This window comes from Tyto alba, unplaced genomic scaffold (genome assembly GCF_018691265.1).
Source record: "Tyto alba isolate M040663 unplaced genomic scaffold, T.alba_DEE_v4.0 Super-Scaffold_3, whole genome shotgun sequence".
Classification (NCBI taxonomy): Eukaryota; Metazoa; Chordata; class Aves; order Strigiformes; family Tytonidae; genus Tyto; species Tyto alba.
In genome coordinates this window covers 18,441,633-18,455,732 of record NW_024881304.1, presented here as the reverse complement: position 1 = coordinate 18,455,732, position 14,100 = coordinate 18,441,633, and the positions used below count along the sequence as shown (strand labels likewise).

At 44.3% G+C, this 14,100-nt stretch overlaps 1 protein-coding gene across 12 annotated transcripts in view; it reads right to left on the bottom strand.

The window, feature by feature from the left end:
• Positions 1-14,100, bottom strand: part of ITPR1 (inositol 1,4,5-trisphosphate receptor type 1) — a 177,296-nt gene that overhangs the window by 18,096 nt on the left and 145,100 nt on the right. For all 12 annotated transcript variants that reach the window (XM_042799767.1, XM_042799768.1, XM_042799772.1 and 9 more), the window contains 7 exons: positions 12,311-12,433; positions 8,475-8,650; positions 7,006-7,170; positions 5,171-5,366; positions 3,678-3,779; positions 1,854-1,993; positions 339-504 (listed from right to left, as the gene is read on the bottom strand). In XM_042799767.1, coding sequence (XP_042655701.1) covers positions 339-504; positions 1,854-1,993; positions 3,678-3,779; positions 5,171-5,366; positions 7,006-7,170; positions 8,475-8,650; positions 12,311-12,433 — 1,068 coding nt within the window. The remainder of the gene's footprint in view (positions 1-338; positions 505-1,853; positions 1,994-3,677; positions 3,780-5,170; positions 5,367-7,005; positions 7,171-8,474; positions 8,651-12,310; positions 12,434-14,100) is intronic.

Sequence of the window (14,100 nt, the reverse complement as noted above, 5' to 3'; positions counted from 1 at the left end):
TGATAGGAAAAACTTTCACGGGCACCACTCAACACTTTGTACCCTTGGAAAAAATGACTGCTTAGAAAAATCTCTCCCATCCCAATAGAAAACTATTATTTGAACTACAGGAGAAACAGAAACTGTGGATTTTAGAAAAAAATGGTATACTGAGCATACATTCCCCATCTCTTCCTGCTGCCAAGCTCCTGTGCACGTGGTACCCGAGAATATCAACCGGCTGAGGAATGCAAGGTAGGAGCAGTCGGTAATTCCAGACTCCTGTTTCCTGCGAGTTTGCAGCTATCTCTGACTTTGACAGAGCAACCCCTTCTTCTTAAGTGTGTTTCTACACTTACCACAAATAAAGCAAGTCGTTTTTAAAATTTCTTCTTTCTTCTGTTTTTCACTCCTTAAATCAGCAAAAGTGTCAATGATCACACCAAAAATCAGGTTGAGGACAATAATGATCACCATGAAGAAGAATAACAGATCGTATATCACTCTAGCAGCAAAGAGAGGTTCCTGCAAGATACATATTTTGATAATTAACAACCCAAATACGTGCACATCTAACCCTCACCATGCCTTTTTCGGTTCAGGAACAGAGTATGCTGCCCCACAACCCCTCCCTTCAGAGCCTCCATTTCTGATGCTCTCCAACGATAACTTACAGCTCAAAACATTAAGTGAAACTAAAATGCGAGATTACTGGAAGAAAAGCCGAATTAGTCAGCTACCAGCACGCGATCTCTGCAGTCGCCCTGTCTCCTTACCGTGTCCAAGTCTGTCCTTGTCTCTCACACACACTGAAATTTGTTCTCTCCTCACACACACACTGAAATTAATTTGTTCTCTCCTCGCTCCCGCCCGGCAAGCCCATCCAAATCATATCCATATATTAAACTTCTATATATCCATATAGTACCAGTGCTGACCATAAAGTTCTTTACTGGAATTTAGTAGTATTAATTTCATTTATGCTAACAACTATGTACGTGGATACTAAGTTGGACTTCCTGGTACATATTTCATATTTATTGCAGGCCTGAATACCCAAATACCTAACCCCAGACTTTTTGTTAAGAATTATGTAATTTTTAAACCATTGTAAGCTGGCAAGGCTAAATATTAGAAAACACTTTGAAATTGCAGACAGTACAGAAAAGCGTTCACTCTGACCAAGACTGCTCCTTTGGCCCCTACCGTGGTTTTGGGGAATGACCAGAGGGAAGACAGCTCGAGCCTCAAATGGGCTCAGTCAGCTAAAGAAGCGGCTGGACGGGCAGCTTTGGGTATTCTGAAAAATTTCTTCTGCTTTGACTGGTCCTGGCTCTCTGACAATGGCTCCAAACAACATCCTTCCTTCCTTCCTTCCTTTCTTCCCACAGTCCCAGCTCCAACCCGCCCCGGTCCCTGTCCCCCCACCCATTCCCTGTTTCACACATCTTACCTTGCCCTAGGGATGCTCCCCACAGAAACTCATGCCACGAGCATAACAGCTGACACCGCGTTTTCATTCTGCTACCTCATGCTACTCCCTCACTAGCTTGGACTTATTTCTTCACACCCCGATCTCCCAAAGCAGACTGTTGGCTATCCCATTTCTGTTCTTTTGGGCCCCATTCAGGACTGCCCTCAAGCTATAAAAGCCTTAGGAAAAAGGATGGGTAGAAGCTTGTTTGACCTGGATGCTGTTTAGTCTGACACTACAGAGATTTAACTATATTACCCAGAGAGAAAGTGTGGTCCCTTCTAGTTGCGGTGTATCCTACATCTGTTGAAAGGGAGTGTATACACATTTTCCCCAGCAGAACTAGATCCCCAGCCCTACACGGTTATCACTCTTCCGCCCCCATTCAGTGATAATTTACCTCTTTGGATGGTTTCCTGAGCACATCACCTACTCCACCCCCACTCCTGAGCCCATGACTCAGTACAGTAACAATGCACATCAGTAACGTCTCGCACGTATGCTCTTTATTCTCTTCCTCCATTTCTTCAGCAATCAGTTCTACGAACACAGCAAGCAAAGACACGTTTCAAAGGCAAGAAGATGGGTGTTAAATAATCCTCTCCATTCTTTGCTGGTTATGCTCGCTCTCCCCCCTTGGCAAAAACTGCCAGGTTTCCAGCCAGCGTTGCAGACCCCCTCAGCTCTCGCACGGGGCCGACCTGGGAGCGGGTCTCTGCTCCGGCTCCCGCCTGCCCTTCCCTCCCCACCAGCAGAGTCCTCCTGTGTGCTCCAACTGCTGTCTTTGACTCCGTTAAATCTCTCTCTCCGTTTCTGTTAGCATGCATAGCTCAGATGAGCAGATGCCTGTTTATACAGAATCATAGCTTTCTGACAGCTCAGAGGACAAAGTGTTGCCTCTTACACTCTCCCTTGGTGCCTAACAGATTGCACAGCCTTTGGGCTGCACTCAAAATGGCAACTTCGACTCGTATTTTTCAAATGGCTAAAATATCACCGCTTGTGGAAACAGCATTTTACTAAAAAAGTAACACACTCTTTTTGACCCCTCTCCATTTGGCGGAAGCCTCCAACTTCACTGTTTCAGTTGCAGAACTGCTAGAATTAATTACCTGATCTCACATACTCTCCCTGTACACATTAAAAGCCCCATGACTTCCACTTCGTCATAAAAATGCCCATGAGCGGATCCCACCTTCTCACGGACAGCTTGAGAAAGGCCCAAATCCCCCTGCAATCCAGAAACAGCCAAAACCCAAGATGGCAGAGAAATGGCCAAAGATTTGGGCGTCGTTAATATCCCTGGCCACACAAGACCCTGATAGCAGGTTGTTTATTTACGATATCAAAACATCTCTGGCGTTCTCCTTGCTGCAGACAGAGTGTATAAAGAGAACAGCACGCTCCTCCTAGAGCTGAATAAAGCAGCTATTCTTGTACCAGTGCTGAACCTCAGTTGATCAAAGAGGACACTCGAGCAAAACAGAGCCATCTCCTCTTGCGAGCAGGGGCTCGTGGCCATTATTGACCTTTGAAACATTTGACCGTATAAGAGCTCCACTTCTAAGAGAAATAGCGATGTGCTGTCTGGCTCTCACAGCCAGCATCATAAATCTCCGAGAGGTAAATTACATTTTCTAGAAAATAAAACTGAAATATTTCAATACCCAAACTGAGGCTGTCGATCATGCTGCAAGTAATATCTTGCACGCACTTTTTTGATCTCAAAAACCCCCAAAACCTACCCTGTCGACTTAATTCATTGAGTACTTCCTGCCATGATATTAAAACCAGTTTCCTTCGTTAGCTAGATAGAATAATGCTGACAATAAACGACGTTCTGCTCCATATTTCACAGGGTATTATCCTCTGAGATTACATTTAAGAGCCTAACATTTTAAAATAATAAACTTTGCAAAGAGGTGAACTGCATCACTTCCTTCTCAACTTGATAAGGTAGAAAATTAAAGAATGACAGTGGTTTAGTCAAGTATGGTTTAGTTCTAAGTTTCTCTAGTTTAATTACTTCGTGTAACAAATGTCATTTATGCTGTCGGCCTAAATTAATCCTTTTTCATGTTAGATACTGTCACGATAGCTTTGTTCTCCAATTTATTGCATAGAAATAAAAAAAAAAAAGATTTTTTTTAAAAATTAAGGTGCTTAACTAGAAGAAGCGTGTAAACTCACGGTGTGAGCTATGAATTCAACAGCAGATACTTACGGTCTGAAGGAATGACTGAAGAACAGTTTTCACTGCTACCTGCTTTGCATACATCTGAATAGAGAAACTCCCCGGTCATGGTCTCGCCTGGTTCCGTGCGATCTAAAATCAGAAGGTGATGAATCAAATGGATAGCTTAACGTTTTGTACGTTTTGCAAGATTACTCCTCAGATATTAAGGTGCGCCATCACATTCAGTGTGCAATTACTAGGCAGATTTAGCACAGTATATTATCCTAGGGTTTAGAAGGGCACAGTACTTTCTGATTTACACATTCGGTGATTTTAAATGCAAACATAAAATTCTTCATATTTCTATGAATTAAATACCGAAGTTGTGCATTAATTTTGCATCAGCTCCAAAGCTGAGAGAGTAATTGAAATTGTTCCGAAATTACTATGTTCTAGTGCACAGTGAGTTCTGAAGGTGCCTTGAAAACTTGTCTTTCAGTGCCTTGCAAGTATCAAAACAAACCCACTGCCACACAGTAATATGTCTTGGGCATTCCTCCAGCGGCATGGAAATGTGGAATGATAGGGTCAGCGAGGTTTGAGTCTCTCACAGGGTTGGCAGCAAAATTAGAAAAAATAGCGGGAATGTCAAATAATGTTTATCTGAATAGCTCAGGTGTCAGAGAAAAAAAAAACAAAGACAGAGTAAGACAAAACCCTAAACCTCTCCTCTAACTAATTTCATTTCTGTGCTTCCCACCAAGTTAGTAGCTCGATGCTGCAGGATAGAAAAAAACCCTCTAGTTTTTAACTTACAATGAGCAACCTAAGGTCAGCACAAGGAAGTCTGCTACGGAGTTTAAACTGTAGCAAGTATTTAAGGGAGGTTAATAGAGTCTATAAAACTATGAACAAAAAAGAATTAGTAAGATAAACCTCTACGTCACAGGATCAGCTCTTTAACGCCCTTTGATGCCCTTCATTTATGGTCAGTCTGTTACTTCAGATAAAATATTCATTTTTGTTAGTTGAAACTAAACCCCACCATTAAAAGCCAATATAAGCATTCAAGATCTGGCAAACAGAGCCAGAACAGAATTCTCCCCGTGCAGAGCCCTTTTCCACGATGGCCTACCTTAAGTCTGCTTGTAATTAAACTGAGGGAGGGAGTAGCTGTAACTGAATTAGATAATCTCAACTGTTTTAGCAAACAGTGAGGGGAGAAATCTCAACCATGTGCAGAAGAGCCCAAGCGCTATCTCCAGGGGTTCCTCCCTCCCATCCCTCCAGGTTGCAGCAGATTGCAGCGTTTTGTAAAAATACTGGAGTATCCATTTGTCTCCATCAGTTTGCTGTTGTTTGTTTGGGTTTTTTTTAAATTTTATTTAAAAAATAGTGTCCTTTATGAGAAAGAAATTGTCAAACTGGTGAAGGTGGAAGACTTGTCTTGCAGAAGGTGGAAGACACTCCGCGTGCCGCGGGGAACAAAAGCCCACGACTTTCTTCAACACAAACCCTTGACAGGAGTCGCCTGTACCAACCTGGCAGCAACGTTTCGTTAGGGAGCTTGTCGACTTCTAGGATAAAGTCATCTTTGAAGAAGAGGTACCCCACTATGGAGAACAGGTAGACCAAGATGAGAGCCAGAACAGCGGTCAGGATGATGGAACGCCCGTTGCGAGTGACGCTTTTGATGACGTTCAGCAAAGTCTCCTCTCGGTACACCAAGTCAAAGAGCTGGGGGACAACGGACAAAAGCAAAGGCTGTTTCTCACGTGCACTACCAATACCACCGGTGGCACGCTACGTGTTGGCCTAACATGGGGCAGAACACCTATCTGATATTTTAAAGACTATTTAAAGCACCACTTTTTTTTTTTACCTTTTTATAGTGATCTGAAATTTAACATATTCGCAAAGGAAAATACAGCAGGATGCGAGGGAGATGGGGTGCCTCACCCCCACTGTTCCACTCTTGCGCCGCGTGCTTTGAAACGTGAAGAATGGAGGCAGCTGTACCCTCCTCTTCATCTGCACTTCACGGACTCCAGTCCTGAGCAGCAGCTGGGGAAGTCGTCCCTGCCTGGCGTGAGGGCAGGTATTCTTGCTGAAGTGCTTGATACACAGCGTGTGGTTTAAGCATAAAGCTGCTGTGTCTTTTTTATAGTACTATGTGCCCCATCACACCCTCAAAACAGCTCGTTTCAAAATGCAATTAGCTATTTCCTTTAACTCTTAGTTCATTGAGTGTAGAATTAACTGAGCAGTATTTTTTTGCCCAAATTCTTTGTTTAAATTTCTTTACAGATGTTTGCTTCATTTCTCACTCTGCTGGGTCTGTGACAGTGCACCGGCACAGCCCTGGCAGGTTGCTGGCTATGCTGGTTGACAGTGAGAGAACGGGTATTTGTTAAATTGGACCTACACGAATACAAAAAATAACCAATTCAGTTACCAGAGGATGTAATGAGCACCCAACAAAGGGACAAAACCAGTGTTCTGAATGAGATTTAAGGTTTGCTTTAGAAGTGACACATTTTCTCCACCAACACTAGATCTACTCCTTCAGTGCTTATTCTTAGTAATACTGTGCTGTGCAAGATGAATTCCACACCAAACAGAAAAAACACAGATGCGAGGCATCCGTGTCAGTCGTGTGGGGTCTGGAGCCTCGCTACAGCTAAGGACACACTCCGAAGGTAACCAAGTGCTCAAAAAGCATGGACACCACGTTGCAGTTACAGACAAGAGCAGAGTAAGCCCTCTTAAAGACTGCGCACCTCTTACTCATAGCTCGGTAACTCCAAAAGTGCCTGTCGTTCAGTTGACATTTCCACAGCTAGATTTTTTTCCATGACTTTTTTTCCCCCTCATGCAAGAGCTTATATGACCTTAAGAAGGCTTAAACCTTCACCAGGCGTATTACTTCGAGTCACGCCATTTTAAAATTGTTTTATTATCTTGGATGTCAGAGCAGGGTCACAAGCAAAACGTAGAAAACCTTTGCCTTGGAAGTCTGAGGACTAACCTAGACAGGGAAATGCTAAATAGGTATGCAGTTGCAATGAAGGTATTTACTGTAATAAGCAATTTCAACGAAATTTAACCTTAAACATCCCTTGTATAATATACGTGAGAACAACAAAACAATCGCTGCTTGTGCTTTGAAATCAGGGAGAGGAGATGTGGCAGGAGTCCTGTAGCCTCCCACCGTAACCTCTCCCAAGCAAAATTTCCAGCGTACAGTTCTTAAGAGTGCCTGTACAACACCCAGTAGCAAAACAGAAAGCAAGCGGTCTATGACACATCTAGATGTGCCTGAGATGGGACTTTACAAGCACACGGACAGAAAAACATTCTGAGGGCAAATACCTACCAACAAACTGTAAAAGAATTCATGTACGAAGAGCCCCAGAGCGCAAATCAGAAGGTACAGCAGGTGATAAAGGAACTCCACATCCATGATCATTGCCTTGTATCCTCTAGTAAAGGTTCCACAGTTACCCACAAAACTCATCAGAAAAATTATTTTATTACAAACCTAAGGAAAGATTAACCATAAATTAGTTACTGCATGTGGCTTTCAGGGGAAAAAAAAAAAAATAAAAAAAAAATAGCAATTTTTCAAAGCTGGAGATAACTTGGCTCCGTGATGATATCAACAACCTCGCTGAATTGTCTGGTACAGGACAGCGTTTTACACGCCAGTCAAAACCTGCTTTCTGTTGCGTTTTCTGCACAGCTGAGACAGTGAGCCAAAACTAAAACTGCACGCCTCTAACAAAGTGTGCGCACCGACTCCTGTCTCCAGCTTGTTGACAAAGGCCAGCAAGACTGAGATTTAAAGAAGAAAGTGAAAACACAGCCTGGTGTGAGAAGTGACCCTTCCTAAAAAACACCCAAACCCCGTTCTAAGCGTGGCACTTACTGCAGTCCAAGAACTCTCTAGCCTACAGCAACCCTTCTGCTTCCTATTACTCGCTAATTAACGAGTGCTTCAGATCCCCTCAACAATTCACTCTTGGATCGTGCACCCAGTGATCCCGTGCAGCGCCAGCCATCAAAGGAAAGCTGCCTTCAACTTACCCGGGACCTGCTAAACGCTACAATTCCTAGTGACAACCACCCCCCCCCCCCCCCCCCCACCGCACCTCTGGCTCTGCAGTACACGGCGCTCAGTGACCTACTGGCAAGACAAGGGGTGCTAGTAAATGATGCCCGGGGAAGCTGGACACCTGGTAATACGGGCAAGGGCTCTGGGAAGGCCCATCTTTGCACAGCTCCTGCTGACTCACTCGGAGAGAAACCCTTTTGGCTTGCTTGCCACAAGAGACCACAAGTATCCGGGTTTGAGCGTTAATGAAGCTCTCCGGTGGCTCAGCTTACATGCTCAGTCCACACATTACTGTAGCAAAACTGCTTAGTGTCAGCTTTTGGCTGGCAGGTAGACTGCAGACAGACATTTGGGAAACGCATTGTTTAGTGAATCTTACACAACTCCATAAATGTTGCAGCTTAGTCACTGAACAGGAGACGGGTTTGAGTGAATAACCGAGTACTTGAGGGTCACAGAGACTTCTTTACATTTCTGGCTGGGGTGGGAGCTGTTTCTAGACTATGGCAAAACTGAGCGAAACCTTAGAGGTCTCCAGCCTAGGGAACCAGGATGAAATGAACAACAGCAAAGCATTTCTGCTAGAAACAGTCCAAAGAGGGACTTACTCCTCCCACCAGTTCCACCACAACACCCCAGGCTATTTTTCCCTGACATCTTCACGCGCAGGTTAAGAAACCCTTACAACATAAAACGCAAGAGAACTTCAAAAAAGCCCACTCCATTCTTACGTTGAATGCACCCAGAAGAAATAAAGTAGGTTGTAAACCAACTGAAAAAATTAGGCGTAATATTGTAGAAGCGATTAAGGCTCGGATGCCATGGGGCTTGGGAAGAGCTATAACGATGGCCAGAGATATCAGCATAGCCGTCCACAGCAAGCCTGACAAGTGGGGCTCCAGTGTACCTAGGGTGGAGAGGAAAAACAAAACCCCATTTCAGTACTTCCTATAACCAAGAAACACAAAACCGAAATAACCAAATAAATGCCGTTTTATCTTATCTTCGGTGGAGCATCATTAAGCCTCATGTTCAGACACTACTGATTTCAAAGCGGTGAGCAGAACATCTGAGCCCAGTGCCTTCAGCAGATTTTAATTACAAACTTGTTACTAAAGCATTATGTAAATGACAAGCGCCAGTATTATAGCAGTCTTCAGTTTAGTGTTTATTACTTAAACACCTTGAATGCTGAAAAGGAGAGGCATTTTGCTGATGCGTTCTGTAGAGGCATGGAATGGGTAGGTGAAGACAGACAGCATACTCCTCCAGGTCCAGATTCACAGCAGATTCCCCTATTATGCTTTCGGTCAAAAACCTTGTACCAGTTTTTGTCATCTCTTGCTATTTCTGGTTCTATTTAGACTGTCCCATGAGACTGTCTGCTTACATAACATCAAGCCTGTGTTGCTAAAAATACACTTCTCTGAAAGAGCCATAAAAAAACACTCAGCCAAAAATACCATTTACCCTGTTTATGCAGATTATAAAAGACATCTCTTTCTTAAAACTGACATTTTTAAAAAAAGGTGGGTTTTTTTTTTTTTTCAAGCGACTGGTTCCTCACCAGACAAAAAGGCAAGACCACCCCCCCCCAATTTCACATCACAGTGCAGCCCTCCTGCAAGTATATACTCAGAGGACTGTTGTGTCCTGTTGGCAAGATATTCACCGAGGGCTTTTTCTTCCCCTGCCCAAATTCAGAAGGCTTAGGAAATACTACTTTCATCTGACTGCCATGAGCAGCCATTTAATTTTGTTCCAAATCACTGTAGATTAATAAAGACAGCAGAGGATAGATGGAAATTAAAACTTAATAAGCGTAAAGTTGAACAGATGTTTCCGCTGTCTGAAGGGAGTCTGGGATCCCAGAGCAACGCTGCCACTGCTACTGGAGCTGTCAAACAGCCAAAGGTGCCGAGCTCGAAACAGAGTCACCTGAGTAGGAACAGCACAGAGGGGGGAGAGAGAAAAAATGGGCAGCTTGTTTAGGAATGACTTGGGAATTGCCGTGAGAGGCAGATCCTGCCTGCACCTGCACGGGTGTCTGAACATCCCAGCTATTACGAAGCCATCCATGGTACAGGAATATATTTGCTTTCACCAGTTTCAGCAGCTCCCAGCAGGGGTGCAAAAATAACTGGAGAGTTAATGAAGTGCTCAGGTGTTGGCCGGAACACTCACCTTGGAAGGGCCTGACACCACCTGCACGAGGAGTGTGGTGCCACGACACGACGAGACCTTACTAGGGCCGGGGGGGGGGACTCCCAGGAAAGAGGGGGGGCGCACCTCTCCTTCCTGGGGATGGAGAGAGACTGGGAGCAGAGTCCTTGCCCTCGGCAAACGAAGCTCACCAAGCCAGCGGTCACTCAACTGTCTGCACCCAAACCCTTGCCGCGGGCACGTGGAGTCCATCACAGGGCTGTGGGCAGGAGCAGCCTGGCACCGGCGGGAAGCTCTCCCTGCCTCTGGAATTCTTGCCATTCCAGTACCTGATTCCGGGCATCCAGTTTTGTTTCTGCTCCTCAAGTCAGAAGCTTTACAGCTTCTGCTGCAGTCAGATGCTAATCAGATGCTCAGTTCACCGTGTCTGAGCAATTGAAGACACTGACAACTTCCCCCGAACGGTCTGTTTTGAAGAGTCTTTTTTTTTTTTTAAAGCTAAATATAAAATACACATGTATTTATTTATTTTTCTTTTGATTGTAACTAGTAGAGGAAGAGATTTTATCAAAATGTTACCTGATAAAGTATTTCAAATATGTAGGGTAGGGCATCTTCAAAATGCCAACTGATCCCCCCCAGTCTTGCAACTTGTAATCTCAACAAACTCATTTTAATTACCAGCTTTCCTACCAGCCATAAATACAGACCTTTACATTTTAACTTGTGATCTTTGAAACTAGAGATAAAAAAAAAAATTCAGTTGCTCTTCGTGCTTGTTAAAAACCTTCCAACCAGCTGCCAGCCAGAACAGGATCCGGGTATCCCCGTGGCCTGTTGCCAGAGGGTGTGATGCAGAAGTACCGCAGCCTGACGCTGCAGAGGGCAACTATACTCTTTGCCCTCTCAGAAACACCAGATTTTGGTCAAAAATATCCTGTACCTTCTCCGAGGCTTCATCAGGACGGAGAAGCCCTAAACACAAGTTTTCTATGCCCACTGCCTTTACCCCGCTGTGACCACAAGCTGCTATCAAACACTACTTGGACAAAACTACGGCTCTGCTCAACCTAAACTAACCGGTGAGCTGTGAAAAGGGTGAAGGGGCTCTTACCCTGCACACACAGGGCTCAGCTGATAATTTCACTCTGTTCAGGCTACCGCTACCTTGGAGCTGCATTGGGTTCTGTAGTCAGCAACGAACAGGAGAAAGATGGGGAGGGAAGCTCAGTAGGAACAGATAAGCATCTAACTGGCCCTGTTGCATTATGAATCTCAAAGGGAAGTGAAGGCTTGAGCGTGAATCACCCTCTCCAGGAGGAGGTTTTACTGCTGGGGTCCTTATTTACTCTGGTTGACAGGGACATGGCAGAAGCTCCTACCTAGGCAGTGCCTCTACACCAGCTTTGCAAGCCACAAACACGGCATTTGCAAGAATATTCCTCTAGATTTGCAGGTTCTTGCTGACACGGCTCCACCCCTCGACCTGCCCTGGGGTGCATCTCTCTGGAGAGGCTGGAGCTAAGGACCAGCAGCTGAATTGCATCAGGATTCCGTCAGCAGTGTTTACTGAACTGGCTCTAAGGACCATCCCTGTCCCACAAAGCCACTGCTGAGGTCAGAAGCGGCTTCCATGAGACCTGTTACTGCAAGATTGTGTAAAACCCCATGAACTGTGGACGTTCACCCCTGCTTTCAGGTAGAAACGACAGCAAGCCTGGCTGCTGCCCACTGACGGCAGGTCGACTGCGAGCCAGGGGACACGGGGCACGTTCCTCCTCTCTCCTCTGGGCAACCTCTGCTCTAAGCGCTCGCAGGGGTGAGGGGCTCCCCGGGGAGATAGGAAGAGAGGGGAGGTGGGCTGCTCTTCTGTCCCTGCACCCATTTCTGGTGGCACCAGGCAGGTCACCCCACGCCCGGACGCCTCCCCTGCCAACGCAGGGTCATCTCACTCGCCCAAGCCCAACACCCAGAGCCCTGCTCAAGTGTGACCTAGCCACAGAAGTTTTATGGAAAACAGCATTAATAAAACACCAGCTCAAAGAAATCAGCAAATAAATACTTCTTGTCTTTTCAGCTCAATGCTTAATTATGGAACTTTGTTTTAAAGTAGAACAGTCAAGTAATTAAAGGTGGATGTCTGTCTTGGTTAGTTTTTTCCCTTAGGAAAAAGCATGGCTCTACATTTTCCTTACAAATGCCTGAAGAAAAAGTCAGAACAGAACAATTTAAATCAAGGCAATTAAAAAAAAAAAAACAAAACAAAAACAAAAAACAAAGCCAGTTTCTGTTCTACTATCCCCACTGAAGTAAACAGGGATGCAGAGACCCAAGTGGGGGACAGAATTTGCCTCATTATACCTTATATTTTTTAATGTATTTTTATATGTTAAAATACTGGTACCTCCTCGAATTCCTTTGAATGGATAGAAAAATGCCACGAGCAGGTTCATAAGGACAGCCAGGTTAAAGGAAATACTGCTCCAGAAGGACATGTTGCGAGCACACCAGTACAGGAAAGGTTGAGCTACAAAAGAGAAAAATAGTTCTCTTTAATGAAGCGTTTAAAAAAAAAAAAAAATAGTTCTATGTAAAAAAGTAATCACCAAAACTCAGTTTATTTTCAGTTTGCCCAAAAGCACAGCATAAGCAGAAATAATATTCACAGCTTACTCCAAAGTTTATTTTACTACTCTTTTATCTTCGGGGTACTTGCAGTTTCCTAGATAGTGCTGTAAGGCAAAGGTATCACGTTAAAATGAAAAATATTTTCAAACATGAACTCATTTAGCGGCAGCATGAGAACAAGTTCAGAAATGCCAGAGGTCAAGGCCTTCAGGGCTCCCCTAAGAATATACTTAGTACTCAGAGTCACGCAAAGACCAATTGGGAGGAAGAAAATTTGTACCAGTTATTGCAGAGTGAGATTCAGCCCCATCCCTCCCAGATCTGCTGCTGCCCGCAGCCCACCTGCACCAGATGCTGCCCACCTTCAAACTTATTTTCTGCTGTAGCAAGCCAGAAAAAAACGCAGCGAAGACAGTACGAGGTGGACAAACGAGGACACCAAATGCAGCGTGGTGACATGGCAATAAAGCTGAAGTGCTTGGGAGTCGCTGCCGAGCGAGGCAGCTTGGCTTCAGGCTGGTAACAGACCAGTATAGCCCCAAAATAACCGCCAGGCCGAAGCTCGGCTGGCCTTCCCTCTGCCCTGCGGGGAAAGGGCACGAGCACATCTGCCCAGAGCTTCGTGCACAGTTAAACAGCTGCACATTTTAAATTCTTAACGTTACATATAAAGACTTTTCAGAAAGACTCTTAATTTTAATAATCTCTGCAGCTAGAATCAAGAGGCACACAAAGCAAAAGACTCATTTTCTGAAGTGCTCGCGGACCAGAAGACGACAAGGACAGCTAAGAAGCTGCCTTACAGTAATTCCCTCGGCATCAAGGCAAAATCCCCCTGATTTGAGTTCCTGCAGGCTTATTGTACATCAAATTGTGTACTCCTGAAATCTAGAGTGGCACAAAAAAAAAAAAAAAAAAAAGTCTATTAAAAATGCTCTCAAAGAAGGGAAAGAACTAATGTTTTCCCCTGCTGGAAGGAAGGAATGTGTACAGATACCAGAGAGCAAAGGAAAAGAATCTCACAGTGAAATTTAGGGAATAGATTAAAATGCAAACTATGAGGCTGAAGAGTAAATTAATGCATGCAGCAATTCTGAGCCTCACAGTAGCCACCACCACTCTTCAGCAAATCACCTCTTCTAGCATGCTAAGCAAAAAAAAAAAAAAAAAAAAAAAAAAAGGTTAGAAGAATTATACAATGCTTCATTATACCAAGTTGAAATGCACACAAAAAGCAAATGTATTGAGCAGCTGAATGCAAAGGAAAGGACTACAAAAAGGTACCCTGTCACGGTAAGAATACAAGCTTCACTGCACCTAATTAGCCAGGCACACGCTAAACCTCACTGAAATGCAATGTAGCAGTGTTTCGAACATACCATACACTGATTTCTGTATTATTTCTGTTCTCAATTTAACTGGAAGAATTTGGAAGCAGGGTGAATTCATTTGTATGAAATTGTTCTACAAAGGGTCATTATAAAGTTGCAGGTTTTACTTTAAACCTTCCTTTGGGGATGGACACAGACTATCTGCCCTGCTTGGTCTTGGCAGGCTCATTTGAAT